The sequence below is a fragment of the Cervus canadensis genome, chromosome 29, assembly GCF_019320065.1.
Source record: "Cervus canadensis isolate Bull #8, Minnesota chromosome 29, ASM1932006v1, whole genome shotgun sequence".
NCBI lineage: Eukaryota > Metazoa > Chordata > Mammalia > Artiodactyla > Cervidae > Cervus > Cervus canadensis.
In genome coordinates, this window is record NC_057414.1 from 38714672 (window position 1) to 38732556 (window position 17885).

The following is a 17885-nucleotide window of genomic DNA, read 5'->3' on the forward strand; positions in this document are numbered from 1 at the left end:
GAGTTCTTGGTGTAAAGCACTGTAGGTAGGGTGGATAGGAGTAAGGAGTGAAGGCTAAACAGATATGGGTCAAAAAACTCAAGAGGTATGGGCAGGTAGCTGCCCTTGGGATGACTGCTCTTTTATTTGCTGTTAATGAATTCTGGGCCCCCTGTGTGACCCTGGTTATCACCTCATCCCTAAGGTTCAGTTTTTATTCTGAACCTTAGTGACCTGAGGTTGCTTCTTCACAAGCTACGGTAGGCACCCACAGTGTTGTCAAAAAGTTTCGTGTTGGGGAAATGTCCAGCTTTGTCCAAGAGGAAGTAGAAGCGTCGGCCTTTGACTTTCAGAGGCAACATGGCAGGGACTTCTCCCCGGTGGGCCATGCAAGATACCTGGTTTAAGGGAACCGTAAAATGGGCACCCCAACCAAAGGGGGCATGAGTGGTGAGGGTCACTTGCTTCCCTCCAGCCCGCAGCATCACTGAACGCACAGAGCGGAGGGAAAAGAGAAGACCAGCACCAAGTACCAGGGAACCTGTAGGAAAAGCAAAGATTTGGGTTTTCACTGGAAAGCTAAGCAGCAACCCTTTCAGTGCCCCCCGAATAAAAATAATTGTGATGATAATAACATTTATTGTGTCCCTCTTACACCCCAGTCATATATTAGTCATTCCTCCCAACAGCCTTAATAGATACCCATCCCCATTTTATTTTATTTATTTTTTTTATTTTATTTTTTTTCCCCTTCCCCATTTTAAAACAGGATCCAGAATAAGGCTACTAACTTGCTCAAGGTCACAAAATAAGAGACAGACGGCAGCTTGAACCTGTACAAGGGCTTGGCGCTCAGGGACTTCCAACTCTAGTGTACCGCGCTCCTACCCACTGCTGCTCATCCGGGAGGGTCGAGAGACCCTTACTCTTCTTGCCCGAACACAGGATTGTGCCCACCCTCTTCGACCAAGCTGGGAAGCTAGCCCACACCTTACCGATGGCGCCGCAGCCGACGGCAAGGCCGTAGCGCCAGAGCGTAGAGCGCAGGTCCAAGTGGCCATGGTCTGGGGACTTGGCGTTTGTTGGACGAACCGGGGTTGGGGGACGGGCCAAGGAGGCAATGGCCAGGGAAGCCCAGAAGACGCCCTGGCCGGCGCAGAATAGCCCGAGGACGGCGAAGAAGCGGCCCCGTTCGTGCTGGAAGAGCAGCACATCCCGTGGCGGAGCCGTGTCATGCAGGGCTCGGAACAGCAGCACAGACCACCTCCTCCCGGGCGCCGCCATGGCGCTGCGCGGAGCCGTTTCCGGGGCGGGACTTCCTGCCAGCTAGCCCCGCCCCACCACCAGAGTCCTTCAGCCCCATCCCTCGGTCCCGCCCACGCCTGTGAAGGGTAAGGCTAAAATAACTCAGCAGCTGGACACCAAATACAATACCATTCTTTATCTTAAAAAGTAGGGAGGATCCTGGGGTTAAGTACACAAAGCACCTAAGTCCTTCGGGTATTTTAGTGTCAGTTCTACAAAGTAAGCTTTGGCTTCCTGGCACCAGGGAGGCTCAATCTTCTGGAGGCTTCCAGAAGGCAGGTGAGGAGAAGGATCCAGCAGCCCTCCCTCCTCGGTCACAGTCACAGGGCGGCCTCGGGCCGGAGAAGGGACATCAGTACGTCTGGGGACTATTTACAGGGGTCTTCTGGGGCACGACTATGGATCACTTCATGAATGCCACTTCTGGGATCTCGCCCTTGGCCTTAAAGAAACATAAAAAGGTCACTAGAGCCAGGTGGTCCATGCCGTTCCCCAAGCCTACCTGACCCTCTTGAAGGCCTGACGCTCTCTTTGCCACCTATTTTCAAATCTTACCTTGAGATGAGTAAAGGCCTGGGCAGATCTGGTGTAGTCCCAGTTGTTGTCCTGAAGGCACCTGGAGTAGGGGAAGAACAGGCACCTCCGTTAGAACTACTAAGTTTTGGCTTTAAAAATTTTAGGGGCACTTATTTTTCACCACCAGCACTACCTGAGTTTACCCCACTTCCTACACATGCTCAGTACTCACTTCTGAGACCACTCAAGGTTCATGCCAGACTGAGTTGAGAATGCCTGCAGCATTTCCTGCTGCTCTGGGGAGAGGGTGGGCACGGGGCTGGAGGAAGGTGTGGGTGCAGGCATGGCAAAGGCTCTCTGGACCTCATCAGCACTGGCATTCCGCACAAACAGCTCATCATTGACAATGCACAACCTTGGAGACAAAAAGCACCTTAGACAGCTGGACAGACAAGATAACCTCATCCTCCCGACATCATTTCTATTCTCACTCGACACTCAGAATCTTTCAATACCCACAAGTTTCCTTTATCATTTACTCCCTTTCCCATGGATTCCACATATGGGATTATCTACCAAGCAGACTGGAATTATACATTCTTCCCCAACCCTCATTTACCTACCTTCACAACAGACTTAGGTAGTGAATATTGTTAAACCACTTTGCCACAGTGGCAGCCATGCATTAGGACTGGGACCCAATGTGGTAAGTCAGACACTCACCCTGAATTGCTGGCAGGAACAGCGACGAACGTCCGGGTAAAGGCTCGCAAGGAGTCCCGAGACTTTCCATCCACTGCAATGATAACAATGGTGATGACCCGTCAGTCATTCATGCTTTATGTTTTCAAACAGCTTCTCAAAAATCATAAGACTGATTTGATACAGAGAACCCTAAGCAGGCCAAACAGGGGTGACTCTGTGTGCACAGATGGGCAGAGCAGGGAGGAGTGTCAGAGGTTAGAGAGGACAATAGTAACACTTTTATCCCACTAGTTATTTATTTGTATCTGTGGGCCAGGCCCTGTGTCAGGCACTTTATAAATCACTTCACTTACTCCCCAAACACGTAATGAGATGCCTATTATGAATCCCTTTCTTTTACAAACAGTCAGGTTCAGAGGTAATATAAATTGCTCACAGACACAAGAGGACCAAGGTTGGGGATGGAAGCTCAGAACTGTCTGCCTCCAAAGTCTGTGTCCTCCTATCCTCAGGCTGTTCCATAGCCCAGACAGGAAAGACAGGTGAGGACAGGCTTGGGGGCAGAATGGGAGAAGGTGGTCAGGGAAGAAGAGAAGGGAGCTGGGAAGTTGAGAGTGTTCAGAATGACTGGCTGGGACAGGGAGACCACTCCACAAACTCAGGACTCCAAAGATACTTACCTTCTTTGAAGACTCCATTCACAGAGAAACACAGCAATGTGCTCTGAAAGAGAAGCAGCAACATCAGTTACCATGTAGGCTCCCAGCAAAGCCCAAGTCCCTCCTTGCCGCTTAAGGACTGCCCCTTCCCCAAATCCACACTTCTGTCAAGGGAGAAATAAGTGCTTACTGTCTGTGCACTTATGTCTACCACGAAGGAATTGATGTCATGCTGAGTTTTGGGCAACTCGTTAAGGAAGGCCACCACGTTGAGACGTGTGTGCTTCAGCAGTCGGAACCGCAGGGCTGTGGGAGGAGGAGAAGCCGAGGTTAGGAGCTGCCACACACTGAGCCCAGACTGTCTCCTTCCCAACCTTCTCCCAACCTGTTTGGCTCTCGTCACACACTTACTAGGGTCTTTAAGCTTCTTCACATTCCTGCTATCCTTGAAGTACTCGGCCAAGTTGCTTCTGGGTGAATAAGAAGAAAAAGAGGCAGTGGTCAGAGCAATGGCGATGCCACACGTGCCGGCCAGTGTCTGCTGAGCAAGTCTGGTCCTGGGCAGGTCCTGGGATGTGCTACTCACCGGGCAGGGTTCTGGGGGGTGAAAGGAATGCTCAGGGAGCAGCAGGCTCCGTCATGGTAGGCGTCCAAGAGCCGCTGCCGGTCTCCCGAGTCATACACCGCATAGTACCTGTGGGGCAAACCAGAGGGGAGGGCTGAGCTCCACAAGCTGGATCCACAAAGGGACTGACAGCTCCCAAGACTGAGCTGCTGGGGCTAGCCCACAGCACCCCAGCCTCAGGACACCCAAGATACTTACTGCTGCAAGAAGTGCAGGACCAGATTCTTCAGGGTCTCTGTTCCAAAGTAGCTTCCCTGGAATCAAACAGACTGCAATCAAACAGGACCATGGTACCAGGACTCTCCTCCCAACATGAGTTCTAGCTCTGTGCCCCCCAGATGCCATCCCACCACTTACCTTGCAAGGTGGTAACGTCGTGGGGGCTTCAACATCAAAGGCAATTGGTGGGGGTAACTCATGGCCATCCTGCAGAAAGGAAGTGAAAGACGATGATGTGAAAGAAGGCTAGATGAGGGACTTCCCTGGCAGTCCAGGGCTAAGGCTCCCCACTCCCAATGCAGGGGCTTGGGTTCAGTCCCTGGTCAGGGAACTAGATCCCACATGCTGTAACTAAGAGTTGGTAGGTCGCAACTAAGACCCAGCGGAGCCAAATAAATTTTTTTTTTTTAAAGGCTGGATGAGTAATTAGATGGGAGAACTAAGGGTAAAAGGTCAGAGGTCAAGTAAGAGAAAGAAATGGAAAGAGGTCTATGAATCCTGATAGATGCAACTATCATCTACAGGCATTTTTCTAGGGAGAAGGATTATAACCTTTGTTAATATATATATGAAATCTTTGCTATATTATTAAAGGGCTCCATATCCCCAAATTAGTGATCGTATTGAGGGTGGCTATGCTCCTCAGAAGAGAATAAAAAAAATTAGGTACTCACCAGTCGTAGTAGTTTTGGAAATCGCTCTCGAACGGCGCTGTCAAGAACAGGACATAAGTAAGTAATGTTTCAGAGCCACTGTGCCTCCTGGGCTGCTCTAGGAGCAAAAACACCCGTGCCCGAGGGACAGCCCAGCCCATCCTCCTTTGCTCTCACTCTTCCCCAGCCTCTGAGCTCCAGGAAAAATAACCCCACTCCCCACCTCATCTGGGGCATCCAAAAATCACTGCCTTGAAGGACGACGCTCTCTGCCTGACTCCGAGCACTGCAGGAGCAGCACTCCCAGCCCAGGCATTAAGCCAGGACCTCTTCTCCGTCCTTGACCCCCTTACCTTCCACCTACTCACCTGTGCAGCCCCGGGAGGAGGGAATGGGGTGGGAGCCCAGGGCTCCGCTGCCTCAACAGGTATCCATCACTTCTGCCAGGTCTGGCCGTGGCCAAGACCAGAACACACCACAGAAATGGCACAGGATGTTGGGGCAGGGAGACGAGCAAGGCTTGGGAAGAGGAGAGGCCAAGGAGGAAGAGAGGGGAGAGGAGAGAGAAAAGGAAGGAGAGGAGGGGGCAAAGAAGATATGGGGGAGATTCAGGCGAGGAAAGAGAGAAAGGAAAGAGAAAGCAGAGACAAAGCAACAGCACAAGATGGTGGAGAGTCATTTAGAAAGACCAGGGAGAACAAAGGGCCAGAGGCGCCCGACACAGCCGTCTCTTTCGGCTCCCTTCTCCCTATGGTCCAAGGAGGAAGTGAGAAACCATCTTTGCTGTGGTGAGAGGGCAGCTGCTATTGGCCAGGTGTCTGTCTGCTACCTGGGTCCCGATCTGAGCTGGGCGTGGGCAGCAAAGCAGCCATGGGGGCAGGAGATCTCCCTCCGAAGGGGTGAGGGTTCAGGCCCCTGCAAAGTTGGGGGGGTGAGGGTCTGTGCCCCACCACTGTTGGCCCCCAAGTTCTCTCCTGATGGCCCCTCTGCGACTGTGCCTGTCTTAGGTTGTTCCTTCCCTGAGGAATCTTACCCGTCTCTGGCTAACCAGCCATCCTCCGGGGCCAAGCAGGGTGATGTGAGGTGTGGAGTGAGGGAGGGGCAGCGCCCCCAGAGAGGGTCAGTTCTCTGTCTCCTGGATAGCCTACGCCCCCGTGGCCTCCACGCCCAGCACCTGCCTTGGGATTCCCTCGCCTGCTGGCGGGGCCCCGGCTCTGGTCACGTGTCTTAGGGAACCCAGGTTTCTCCTCCAGGGAGGGCCCAGCTCACAGCCTTGGGCAAGAGCGACAGAGTGCATGGCACCAGCCACCAGGAGGCCTCAACCTCAGCATGGGCAGGAAAACCCAGGCAGTAACCTTGGGCAAAGTGATTGTGAGAACTGAGCCCCTCTTGGCAACAGGGCAAGAGGGGCTGTCACCGGACAGAGCGGGGAAGGCCCATCAGCAGGAAGTCCCAGGGAGGGAGGGCTTCCCCTGCCCAGGGGTTACCAGGCTCTTGGCTCAAAGCAACTCCACGTATGGGGATGTAATATGCAAGACACCCCCTGGTCATGGTAGAGAAAGGGAGATGCTCTTCTTGAAACAAAAGGGGAGGGAGAGTCTAGAGAAGGCTGTGTTCAGGAAGGAAGGAGAAAGGCCACAGAACCAGCAGACAGGCAGTCAGCTGAGAAGAAAGGAAAGGAGGCCTGGGGCAAAGCTAGGGGTCACGGGCAGACAAAATGGAGGAACACGCGATCCTCCCCAAGGACAGGTGGTTCCAGCTGAGGGCTGCACATCTCCTGCAGACGGGCAGTGGTCAGGGTGCATCCGCTCAGCCTCCCAGGGGGTGAAGGTCCCCAGGAGGGGAGATAAAGCTTATAACTGACCTGATGTAGGTGGACTGGTCTCGGAAGGTGTCACACAGGGTGTTTCCGTCAAGCCAGAGCTCTTCCAGCTTCAGCCCTTTGATCTTGTCCAACTCCCGCTCAGACTTTAGCTGCAAAGGCAGGAAAGACATGTTCGTAAAGACAGCCAGCTAGATCCCCCCCACCCGCATCCTCATCTCTTAAATGCCCTCCCTGCCTTTTGCTGCCATGAACAAGCTCTCTCCACCTCTGCCCACCCTATCCAAACACAGCCCGGCTCTCAAACTCACCTCATTTCCAGAGAGATTTAGGGTCTTTAGATTGGGTGCTTTCTGCACAATGCTGGACAAGTCATCCAGCCGGTAGAGCTTGTTGTTGCTCAAGTTCAAGGACAATAGCTGTGGGGAGAGAAGAATTTAGAGGAATCACCACTGGCCAGGGGATGAGAAACAAACCTGCCTCCCGACCCCATCCTACGTACCCGACCCTGCTTCCTCCCACCTAGTGGGACAAAGGCCTCACCTCAGGGATGTTCTCTTCGATGATTCGCAGGGTGGCTGCCATGCAGCTTCTTCGGTTCAGGACAACGTCAATGTTCTGGGCCACTAAATCTGCAGGAAGCAAAGGGAAGTCTGAGAGGGCCTGCCCAGGCCAGCATGCCCCCTACAGCACCCTCAGATTTCCCCTGCTCGCAGATCCCCCTCTGTCTCCACCAATCTAAGAATGGGTGAGGCAGAATCAACCTGTATCCGACCTGTACCTGGGTCTGAACGGAGGCCCTTGAGGTCAAGTGCTTGCTGGGAGCCATCGTATCGTTTGCTCATGATCAGCTGCAGAGGAAGACAGAGGGTTCAGTGGTCACTGGAGTTGTTGGGGGGGGGGCGGGGAGGGGGGGAAGGGGGAACCCCTAAGACTCAGGTGCCGGCCTCACCTTTAGCTGCTCTACTTGTTCTGGCTTCAGTTCATTTTGCACAGAATGGGGTGGAGAAGAGGAGTTGATGATGATAGATATCTGCAGGGGAAACACACACGGACAGGGTGAACTCCAGGAAGGCCTGAGCCTCAGGACCAAGACCCAGTCTATGCCCTGAGCACCAGTCCCCACCCCCAACCAAACCAGGCCCTTCATACTCACCCTGCGGTTCTCCCGATCCAAAATCTTATAGTTAACAGCCTTCAGTGCAGAGGCAGTACTGGCGTCCTCCACAAAAAACTGGGCCCGTGTGTTTTCATAGTGAAACTGCAAGACGAGGGAACAAGGGCATTAGACCTGGAGCCCAGAGCCTCCAGCCCAGCTGGTACCTCCACCCTCCTTGGTGTGCAGTCAGCCACTCTGGCCTTCTCTTACCTCAATGGGAGTAAAAGGGACACTGCACTTGCTCTGAATCACACTCAGGAGCCATGACTTGTCATATTTCCTGCCGTAAGGGATCTAGATGAGAGAAGGAGAAGAGACAGGAACAACATGTCACTAAAAGAACAGCAGACCCCTCCAGTGCTCCTTTCAGCGCATCTGCCAAGCTCTAAAAGACTTTCTGGAGAAATCGTCAATTTAAAAGTTTTCTGGGAATTCCCTGCTGCTTCAGTGGTTAGGACTCTGAGCTTCCACTGCTAGAAATTCAGTCCCTGATCGGAGAACTAAGATCCCACAGGTTGCACAGTGAAGCCAAAAAATAAAGAGTATTCTACTCAAGCCAAATATGAACTCCTTAACCCCTTTTCTGTCCATTTATAATTATTCCTCAAAGGATGCAAATGTTTGATTCTACAAGTTCTAAGACATCATTTATAACCTACCTGCCTTTCAGAGAACTCAAGGGCCCTCCACTCCACACTCAGCTCCTCACATCTGAAGGAGCTCTTCCACCCACCAACCACAATTATCACACTTCCCTTTCATGGCCTTCCCATCCTGCTGCCCCCCTTCTTTTCTGAAGCTGCTCACAGATGTTCTAAGATATTGATTCTTAGCAGCAAGAATGGTTCCCTGACTGTGGAGTAAACAGCTGATTTTGTAACATGAGAGGTAAACACTTTAACTCTGAGCCCAGCCCCTTAGCTCCCCTGCTCCATGTAGCTCCAAGATACTCACTGTAAAAAAAAAAAAGATACTCACTGTAATCTTAAACCAGTTCTTGGACGTCCCATCCTGGCTGGTGCCAGCCCCTCCCCTCTCTGCAGCAGTCCGATCTCTCCGCAGGGGCAGAGTAACATGAATTCGAGTGCGCTCGTTCCAGTTATCACCCCGACGGTTGGGTCGTGCAGCATAGGGGGTGCTGTGGGGAAGGAGAGAATAAAACATTCACAAAGGTTACGAATGTCTTCTCAAAGATCTTCCTGCACTGTTATCAGGACCACGGCTATCAACTACCAGGAAGCTGGTCCTGGCATTTCTCTCCCTTCCAGGTGGGAAGAGAAATGACATGGGCAGTGAAGGCCACATAAATGAGGGGGCCGAGAAATTCAAACCAGACCAACTGGTTACTTACTATCGTACTCGGGGAGCATCCTGGACATCGCTCATCGCCACGTCTCTGTCGTCGTCCTCCAGGCGAGAGGACCGAACGCTGGAGCCCCCTCTTCCAGACCTCCGGTTCCCCTCGCCAGACTTCCACCGGAAAGGGCCCCGGCCTTTCTTTCTTCTTTGAGGGAAACTAACTCGATCATCGTGCTCTGGGTTTGGAAACAGAACAAAAATTAGAAAATACATCACTGGAGGGACTTCACTGGTGGTCCAGTGGCTAAGACTCCCCGCTCCCAACGCAGAGGGCCCTGAGTCTGACCCATGGTCAGGGAACTGGATTCGACATGCCTTGACTAACAGTTCGCATGCCACAATTAAAAAAAAAAAAAAAAGATCCCTGTGCCACAACTAAGACCTGGCGCAGCCAAATAAATATTCGAATATTTATAAAAGAAGAGAAGAAAATACACCACTGGTTCAGCTACCTTGCTTGGCAATCACACTACCCAGCACCCTGCACTATCAGATGAGATACACAGTCACCACAGAGGCCACCTCTGTGCAAACTCCTTTGCCTGTCCAGGGAAAGAACCCTCTCCGTGAGGTGGCAACATCAGTGACTGGAAAACTGTGTGATGTCTTTTTAGAAAAGTGAAGCAGAAACTAGAACTAGAGAAAGGAGAAGGAGAATGTGGAAGTGAGTGTCTCAAGTGCAACTGGATACAACTCAGACTCCTGAGAGTCACCTGAAGTCTGCTTTTCTCAGCCTTCCAAATCTACTTAATCCCACTCAAAAAAATCTTTTTAACTTTTTATTTTACATTGGAGTATAACTGATTAATAATATTGTGTTAGTTTCAGGTGTATAACAGTGATTCAGTTATACCTATACATGTATCTATTCTTTTTCAGATTCTTTTCCCAAATAGATTATTAATGGAATACTGAGCAGCGTTCCCTGTGCTATACAGTAGGTCCTTGTTGGTTATTCATTTTAAACATAGCAGTGTGTACATGTCCATCCCAAACTCCCAATCTGTCCCTTCCCTACCCACCTCTCCCTGGTAACCATAAATTCATTCTCTAAGACTACCCCTACTCAAAATTTGATCACATCTTGAAAAGCTGATCACAATGATTACATCAGCTTTCAGTAAACAATAGTTCTTTTGCCTGTAAAGCACAAATGTCAGTTACAAATACAACCAATTTAAAGGCTTAAGTCTTGTTCTCGCCTCAAAAAACTGAAACTAGAACTACCATATGATCCTGCAAATCCACTCCAATTATACGTCCAGAAAAAAACAAAAAGTGCTAATCAAAAAAGATACATGCATAAATGAGAAAGTTGGGATTAACATCTACACACTACTACATCTGAAATAGATAATCAACAAGGACCTACTGTATAGCACAGGGAACTCTACCCAGTACTCTGTAATAACCTCCATGAGAAAAGAATCTGAAAAACAATAGATACCTGTATAACCGAATCACTTTGCCGTACATCTGAAAGTAACGCAACACTGTAAACCAACTATACTCCAATATAAAAATTTTTTTAAAAAAGCATCAAAACTAACAAAAAGGGAAGAATACATATGAGCTTCACTTGTTTTCAGGTCAATAAAAAAGATACCTGCATCTCATTGTTCATAGCAACACTGTTTACAGTGGGCAAGATATGGAAGCAACCCAAATGTCCATCAAGGGACTAATGGATAAAGAAGATGTGGTGGATACACATACACACACACATAACGAAATACTACTCAGCCATAAAAAAGAATGAAATCTTGCCACTGCAACATGAATGGACTTGGAGGTTATTATACTTATTGAAATAAGTCAGACAGAAAAAGACAAATATTGTATGATATCACATGTAAAAACTAAAACGAACATATTTAGCAAAACAGAAACAGACTCACAGATATAGATAACAAACTCGCCATTATCAGTGGGGAGAGGGAAAGCAGGAGGTGCAAGATAAGGTTATGGGATTAAGAGATACCAACTACTCAGTATAAAATGGATAGGCAACAATGATATATTATTGCATGGGGAGTGACAGCCATTATTTTGTAATAACTTTCAATGGAGTATAATCTATCGTAATACTGAATCACTATGTTCACTTTCATGTCATACCTGAAAACTAACATAATGTTGTAAATCAACCATACTAAAAAACTGCCACTCTGAAGTAAATGTTGAAGTGCGAGTGACCCAAGTGTAACTGGACACAACTCACTCTCCAAAAAGTCACCTGAAATCTGCTGTCTGCCCACCCACATCCACTTAACCCCAAGTGACCTCTCTCAAATCCAGGTAAACCAATCATGATGATTACATTAACTTCCAGTAATCAATACTCCTTTTGCCTATAGAGGACAAACATCAATTACAAATATGATCAATCTAATGGTTTCTTTTATAAATCTTATTCTCAAACTCTGAAGTTCAAGGAGTGAACTCTTAGTTTCCTTGGTCAGAAATGCCTCTTAACTCGGGAGACAACTCCTGAATTCAGGTTCTAGTGGCAGTTAGGGTGCTTCACCAAGGGTCCTTGAATGTTCTCCAGGAATATGTTCCTCTCAACCTTGGTGTGTAGAAATGGTTTCTTAAAAAGAGACCTACGATTCTCCCCAAAGGTCTAATGCATTGTACTCCACAAACATTGAATCTCATGAAATGACCCTAGGGAAAAAATAAACCACTAGAAGGTGCAGTTAACATTTACTGAGAATTAACATTTATTGAGACCTTTATCCGATGTCAGGCGCTCAACACACACGATCTTGTTTCATACACACACACACACACAAACTTAGGAGACAGGTACTGTTTTTATCCTCCTTAAGGGGGTGGAAAATCAGGCCTGAGGGTTTAACTCACACAAGATTGGCATGGCCAACTCAGAATTGAAACCTTGGCTGTTGTGTGCTCCTAACCACTACTCTGGACCTAAACCCAATGTAGTGTTCTGGCTAGAACACTGAGTTAATGTGTAGGTCTAAAATATTAAGCCAAAGCTGAGGACGGTGGGGGAGGGGGCAAGACCGACTGGACGCACGGTAGAAAATAGGGCACCGGTAGCCCAAGAACAGGGCACTGACTCACATTAGTATAGCCGCCAAACTGAACTGACAGGCATCCACCACCCACAAAATTCAAAGGAATCCAGTCACCCCACCGCCAAGCCACCCGCTCCGAGCCGCAGGTGCTCACAACGCCAGGATTCTGGGGTCAACGAGCCGGGCACCCACCCTCGAGTTCAGCCACGGCCCGGACTGCCTCGCCCCGGGCCCGCGCCACCCACCGCCGTTCCCCGCGGACACCCGGCCCCTCGCGGCCTCCCGCCCCGGCGCTGCGGCCTAGGCCGGCGCTACCCGGCGAAGCTCCAGATCGCCCCTCTCCCCGGCTCAAGGACCAGCACTGACCGTTGTATGACTTCCCCTCGTCCGCCATGGCACAGCTAGAAGCAGGGGCGGGCTGCCTCGCGGGCCGCTACCTAGCCAAACGTCCGAATGCCAAGGCGCTCCAGGCCGAAGTGCTCCTACGCCGGCTACCACCGCATTTATAAGGAGACCGCGTCGCGCGCTGCCGACGTCCCACGATGATAGGCGGAGCCACTGGGAGACGCGCGTGCGCATTCGACCAGCAGAGACACTGGGGCGGGGCTTGGAGCCGACGCCCCGCCCAGTACTGATTAGTTTACTGATCCCTCTGATTAGTACTCGCACCTGTCCCCTGCTTTCATCGTAGGCAGCACCTCCAAGGTTGGCGCTGAAGCAGAGATGGCCACTGCACCCCAGAGCTCAAACAGAAAAAGGGAAGTAGGGCCACAAGAAGGGCTTCTGAGAAATGGGAGAGCAGTGCCTTGGAGTGGCGGCTCCAAGACCCGTAGGAGGATCCAGCCTGGGCTTAAGTCTCAGCTCAGCCCTTTGCCTTCTACAGATCTATGCCTTGCTTTCCTCGCCTATAAAATGAAATAGAAAACTAAAAGGTAAGCTCCAAGAGAGCAAGGAGTTGACTAATTCATGGCTTTTTTTTCCTCCAGCGCCTGGCTCAGTACCATACCTAGCACGTACCAGGAACTCGGCAAATATGAAATAAATTTCCATCTATGCAACGACCCCCCCCCCAATAGTTGCTGAGTCAAATGAGAAAAACTGCATTTGTCAGGCTGTGATCGTCTTCACAGATCGCCCCACCCACCATCGATGTGCTGTGCTTAAACCCACATCGTGTGTCAACTAAACAGTTAAGATGCAAGCAAAAGCATCCCCTGAACACAGGTCAAAGGGAGAGGAAATACTAAAATGCCAGGGCTAAGGCCAGGGCTCTCCTAGATAACTACTGCCCCCACCCCGAAGGTACTACAGCCAGCCCAGTGTGATTGTTGTCACTATAGCTTGAGCTTCCTTGGGGGTGTATGAAATGGGGGTACTTCAGTGACCTCAGAATGATGTGGCTGTGGGTCCTGGTCAGGACTGACAAGCATATTGACTTTCCTGGAGGGTAGGTATTCCAGGCGGATCTCTACTTCATTCTCCTGTGACTGGCTTGGATTTGGTGAGGGGCTTCAAGGGGACCAAGAGCCTCAGCTGGAGCTGGGAACAAATTCTTCACCTTTCACTCCTGGCAGCAGGCAGAACCCCTGCTTCATCCAGCCCAAGGAGAATGGTGGGACTGGAGGATGCAGATGAAACAGGTCAATACTTCTGGAGATGGTCCTGGAAGTTACCACTAATCAGAGACCCACTCTGGGATCGTGTACCCTGCTTTGAAGGGAATTTTCATGATAATTAAATACTGCTGCACTTGGTTATGCCTGCTGGAAGCAGCTGTGTGCATGGAGCCCAAAGCCTGGCCCCTGAGGGTCATCAGTCCAGCCCTTTCAGTTGTAATACTGGGCAGCAGGCTCCCTCCATTTCTGCCTAGGCCCTTCTTCGGCGCTCCCACCCAGAAAATGACGACATGGCTAGTGAGGCTGACAGTCTTGCTGTAATTGGGAGAAAATGGGCTGCAGCACGTTTGGCAGATTGAGAGTCACCTGCAGCCAGAGTTGGGGTTGTGCAGGCCGCCGAGGGGCTCAGGGCCCCCTGCCTCATGTGGTAAAGAGAGGAAGAAGAAGTCAAATTCTAACCCAAATGGGAAAGTTGGTCCCTGGGGCAGTTTCACTTCCTCTCCTCGCTCTCAGGAAGGTGGGGAAAGGCATCATCTCCCCTTGCTGCCAAAGTTCCCTTTGCAACAGGCTGGGGAGGGTTTATAAAAATCTCCTGGTGGAGACAATCTCCCCGACGAGCCCCTCAGTTGGCCTCTGCTCCTTTCCAGCCACTTCACAGCAGAGTCCAAATCCAGAACCGTGAGTGTTTCATGGGCTGGAGGGTGGTGAGGGGAGGGCTGGGTGGCCAGAGGCAAGGAGTGGGGGACAGAGGGCAGTGGTCATTCTTAGCAGTTCCAAGGAAACAGGGCCCTTCTCCCAAGCACCCTGCACAGGCTCAGTGGCAGCTCTGGCCACCTGCCCTCCCAGAAGGGTTCCAAACCCCCACGGAGTGCCTCAGAGTGGACAGGGTTCAGGCAAGGAAGACCACAAAGATGATGAAGAAGACAATGAGGATGAGGAAGATTTTGACCATGAGCCACCGGTTGGAGGTGACCGACTGGAAGTACTTGAGGATCTCTGAGTGGGCGGCCTCCACGTCCAGCTGGGCTCCCAGCACATTCTCGTCGATCCTGAGGATAGGTTCGGGAGGAGGGGAAAGAGAAAGATGTTGGATTAAAAAGAATGCTGTTGAACTGTATTTTTTATGTATGTATATATTCTTGCCTGAAAAATCCCTTGGATAGAGGAGCCTGAAGGGCTATAGTCCATGGGTCCCACAGAGTCAGACACAACTGAAGTCATTCAGCATGAACACATAGAGGAAAAAGCTCTGGAAGGGTGATATAAACAAGTCTTGGCTCTGCAACTTACTAGCTAATGAACCTAAGCCACGCATTTAACCTCAAGTCTCATTTTCCTCAACTGCAAAGGAAAAATGAAAAGAAAAACTGAAAAGAAAAAATGAGGATAACACAAATCCTAGGTTTGCTATCAGGCTCCAATGAGTTATATAAAGTGCCCAACCCATACTAAGAGAATCCAAAATGTCTACATATTATAATTTTTTGCTCATCGGTTGTGTCCAACTCTTTGCAACCCCATGGACTGAAGCCAGCCAGTCTCCTCTGTCCAAGGGATTTTCCAGGCAGCAATACTGGAGCCGGTTGCCATTTCCTTCTCCACAGGATGTCCGCAACCCAGGACTTGAACTTGTATCTCTTGTGTCTCCTGCATGGACAGGCCACTAGGGCCACCTGGAAAGCCTCTAATCGACAGTACTGATTTGTAATAAGGGGGAAAAGGTCACAGAAAATCATGGTCAGGAAACCCTCATTCTAAGTGAGAAAGGAAGCATTCTGAGTGAGAAAGGAAGAAATTGATGATATGGACAGAAAGTCAAGGGATGAGAAAAGCCCCCTGTATTAGAACATGTCTCTCAGGGTATAGAGAAGTCCTCAGAAGAATGGCAATCTCTTGAGACACTGCTGAGGAAAATCAAACATTTCCCAGCTACTCTGCATATGCAATCCTAAAAGCCAAATATAAACCCTGGTCTTTGCAAAGGGAGTCGCTGGGAGCAGGGACGTTGGGAGCTGTGAGGTCAAAAAAGCTGGTGGGGCCTGGTAATGGAGGAAGAAAGTGAGAGGGAAGGCTGGGCCAGTGGCTGCAAGCCCACGGTCCTGGTAAGGTGGTCAGGAGTATGACAACCTAATCTGTCCAAATACAGAAGCCTGGATTCTACATGACTGCCTATTTATATCAGGGAGGCTAAAGTATTAGGTTCCCTAGTTTTTGGTATAATTACATTACTCAGTGTGGATGCACTTGTCATCTCCTACCCAATAAAGCTCATTTATATTGGCAATTATAATGGCTTCACTTAACAAAAATGGAAGAACAATGAATGCAATCTGGCATATATAAGATTTGAAATGGGAGTCCGTGAATGAAAACTAGCACAAGGGAAGAAGTTACTATCACTCAATAGTAATTTTAAAGTGAGGAAGTTCCTTCTTTATGGAAGAATATAAACTAATTAATGTAGAAGGAATGAGCAAATTAGAAAATGACCATTTTGCCACACACACTCTCAAAGGAATCAGGCAAGGATCACCAGGGGGCCAATAAAGAGATAACCTCATCAAGTGCCTCCTGATGTGATCACCTACAAAAGTACTGAACTTAATCATAGGGACAAATAGTGCACAGGGGACTCAAAGTGTCACTCCACTGATGTCTGACAGTCACCACCTTGAACAAGAGACCAAACAAGGTATCACCAATAAAGAGATAACTTCATCAAGAGTCTACTGATATGACTGCCTGCAGGGATGGTTGAAACTACTGAACTTAAATTTAATCAGAGGGACAAACATCAAACAAAACATGTGTATGACTTTGTATAAGAGGTACTAGTCTCTTAAAAAAAAAAAAAAGTAAATTATCACACACACTAAAAAAGGCAGACTAAAGAGACACAACAATTGAATGTATGAAAGTTGTCTAAATCTTAAAATTGAAAGGAAAAGGTTAAATTTTTTTCAAAGAGTTGGGAAAATTTGAGTATGGATTGATTATTGGGTTGTGTTGGAGAAGTGTTCAATTTCTTAGGTTTGATAATGGTATTGTGGCTGTTCAGGAGAAATACCTATTCTTGGTAGATGCTTGCTGAAGTATCTGGGGATAACACATGATGTTTGAAAAACTGTCATGATATTTGCACCTACTTGTTTTTTTTTACATGCACACAGCCTTGTTTATTTATTTATCGTCTTTATTTATTTTTAAATATTTATTTGACTGCACCAGGTCCTAGTTGCAGCATGTGGGATCTAGTTCCCTGACGAGGGATTTGAACCCAGGTCCCCTGCACTGGGAGTGCAGAGTCTTAGCCACTGGACCACCAGGGAAGTCCCTATTTATTTTTAATTGGAGGATAATTACAGTGTTGTGGTGGTTTCTGCTGTATATCAACATGAATCAACCAAAGATATACATATGTCCCCTTGTTCTTGAACTTCCCTCTGGTCCCAGACCCTGCACCTACTTTTAAATGATTCAGGAAAAAAAAAAAAAAAAAGGTGAGAGGAAGTAAATGTGATAAAAAGTCAACAGTTGGTGCACCTAGGTGAATCATTATAGATGTCGCTTCTGCCATCCTCCCAAGTTTTCTGTTGTTTGAAATTTTTTAATCTACAAGTTGGAGGGAAAAGGAAAATGACCGAGTAACACAAGAAACTCTAGATCAGTAGCATTTTTTATACCTTAGAAAAAATAAGAATCACCTGTTGAGCATCTCAAAAATGCAAGAATTTTTTTTTTTTGGCCGTGGTGAGTAGCTTTTGCGATCTTAGTTTCCCATGCAGGGATCAAACTCGGGCCCACAGCAGTGAAAGCACCCAGTCTTAGTCACTGGACCACTAGGAAATTCCTCAAAAATGCAAATTCTGGAAATTCCCTGATAGTCCAGTGGTTAGGACTCAAGGGCTTTCACTGCTGAGGTTGGATCTCTGGTCAGGGAATAAGATCCCAGAACCTGAGCAGCAAAGCCAGGGGGCAGAAAAAAGGCAAATTCTTAGATCTCACATTCTAGGGTAGGGCCCAGGAGACTACAGGTAGAGAAAGTCAAAGTCAGTTGTGTCCGACTCTTCGACTCCATGGACTATACAGTCCATGGAATTCTCCAGGCCAGAATACTGGAGTGGGTATCCTTTCCCTTCTCCAGGGGATCTTCCCAACCCATGGATCGAACCCAGGACTTCCGCATTGCAGGCAGATTCTTTAGTAGCTGAGCCACAAGGGAAG

General features: G+C 49.0%; 3 protein-coding genes across 4 annotated transcripts in view; all 3 read right to left on the reverse strand.

Annotated features, from left to right (window-relative positions):
• Nucleotides 1-78: 78 nt before the first annotated feature.
• On the reverse strand, nt 79-1267 carry TMEM223 (transmembrane protein 223). The gene is made up of 2 exons (XM_043452805.1): nt 975-1267; nt 79-520 (listed from the first exon to the last, which is right to left on the reverse strand). The coding sequence occupies exons 1-2, from the start codon at nt 1261-1263 to the stop codon at nt 228-230; spliced, it is 582 nt and encodes a 193-aa protein (XP_043308740.1). The 5' UTR covers nt 1264-1267; the 3' UTR covers nt 79-227.
• A 138-nt stretch (nt 1268-1405) lies between these two features.
• Nucleotides 1406-13082, reverse strand: NXF1 (nuclear RNA export factor 1). Its single transcript, XM_043452800.1, has 21 exons — nt 12412-13082; nt 8994-9177; nt 8621-8780; nt 7853-7936; nt 7640-7744; nt 7436-7516; nt 7265-7334; nt 7027-7115; nt 6795-6902; nt 6526-6635; nt 4683-4719; nt 4147-4215; nt 3988-4043; nt 3751-3858; nt 3576-3634; nt 3355-3470; nt 3186-3228; nt 2524-2596; nt 2033-2215; nt 1840-1900; nt 1406-1726 (listed from the first exon to the last, which is right to left on the reverse strand). Exons 1-21 carry the CDS (start codon nt 12437-12439, stop codon nt 1688-1690), a joined length of 1863 nt encoding a protein of 620 aa, XP_043308735.1. The 5' UTR covers nt 12440-13082; the 3' UTR covers nt 1406-1687.
• An 877-nt stretch (nt 13083-13959) lies between these two features.
• STX5 (syntaxin 5) overlaps nt 13960-17885 on the reverse strand; it is a 29145-nt gene continuing 25219 nt past the window's right edge. For both annotated transcript variants that reach the window (XM_043452801.1, XM_043452802.1), the window contains one exon: nt 13960-14710. In XM_043452801.1, coding sequence (XP_043308736.1) covers nt 14551-14710 — 160 coding nt within the window. In that variant the 3' untranslated portion in view covers nt 13960-14550. The remainder of the gene's footprint in view (nt 14711-17885) is intronic.

Excerpts from the sequence above, each read along its gene's own strand:
- TMEM223 (XM_043452805.1), bottom strand. The coding sequence starts at position 1,263 with ATGGCGGCGCCCGGGAGGAGGTGGTCTGTGCTGCTGTTCCGAGCCCTG. Across the intron at positions 521-974 it reads CGTCGGCTGCGGCGCCATCG|GTTCCCTGGTACTTGGTGCT; the intron begins GTAAGGTGTGGG and ends CTTTTCCTACAG.
- NXF1 (XM_043452800.1), bottom strand. The coding sequence starts at position 12,439 with ATGGCGGACGAGGGGAAGTCATACAACG. Across the intron at positions 6,903-7,026 it reads TCGAAGAGAACATCCCTGAG|CTATTGTCCTTGAACTTGAG; the intron begins GTGAGGCCTTTG and ends CTCTCCCCACAG. Across the intron at positions 4,720-6,525 it reads GACCAGTCCACCTACATCAG|CGCCGTTCGAGAGCGATTTC; the intron begins GTCAGTTATAAG and ends TGTTCTTGACAG.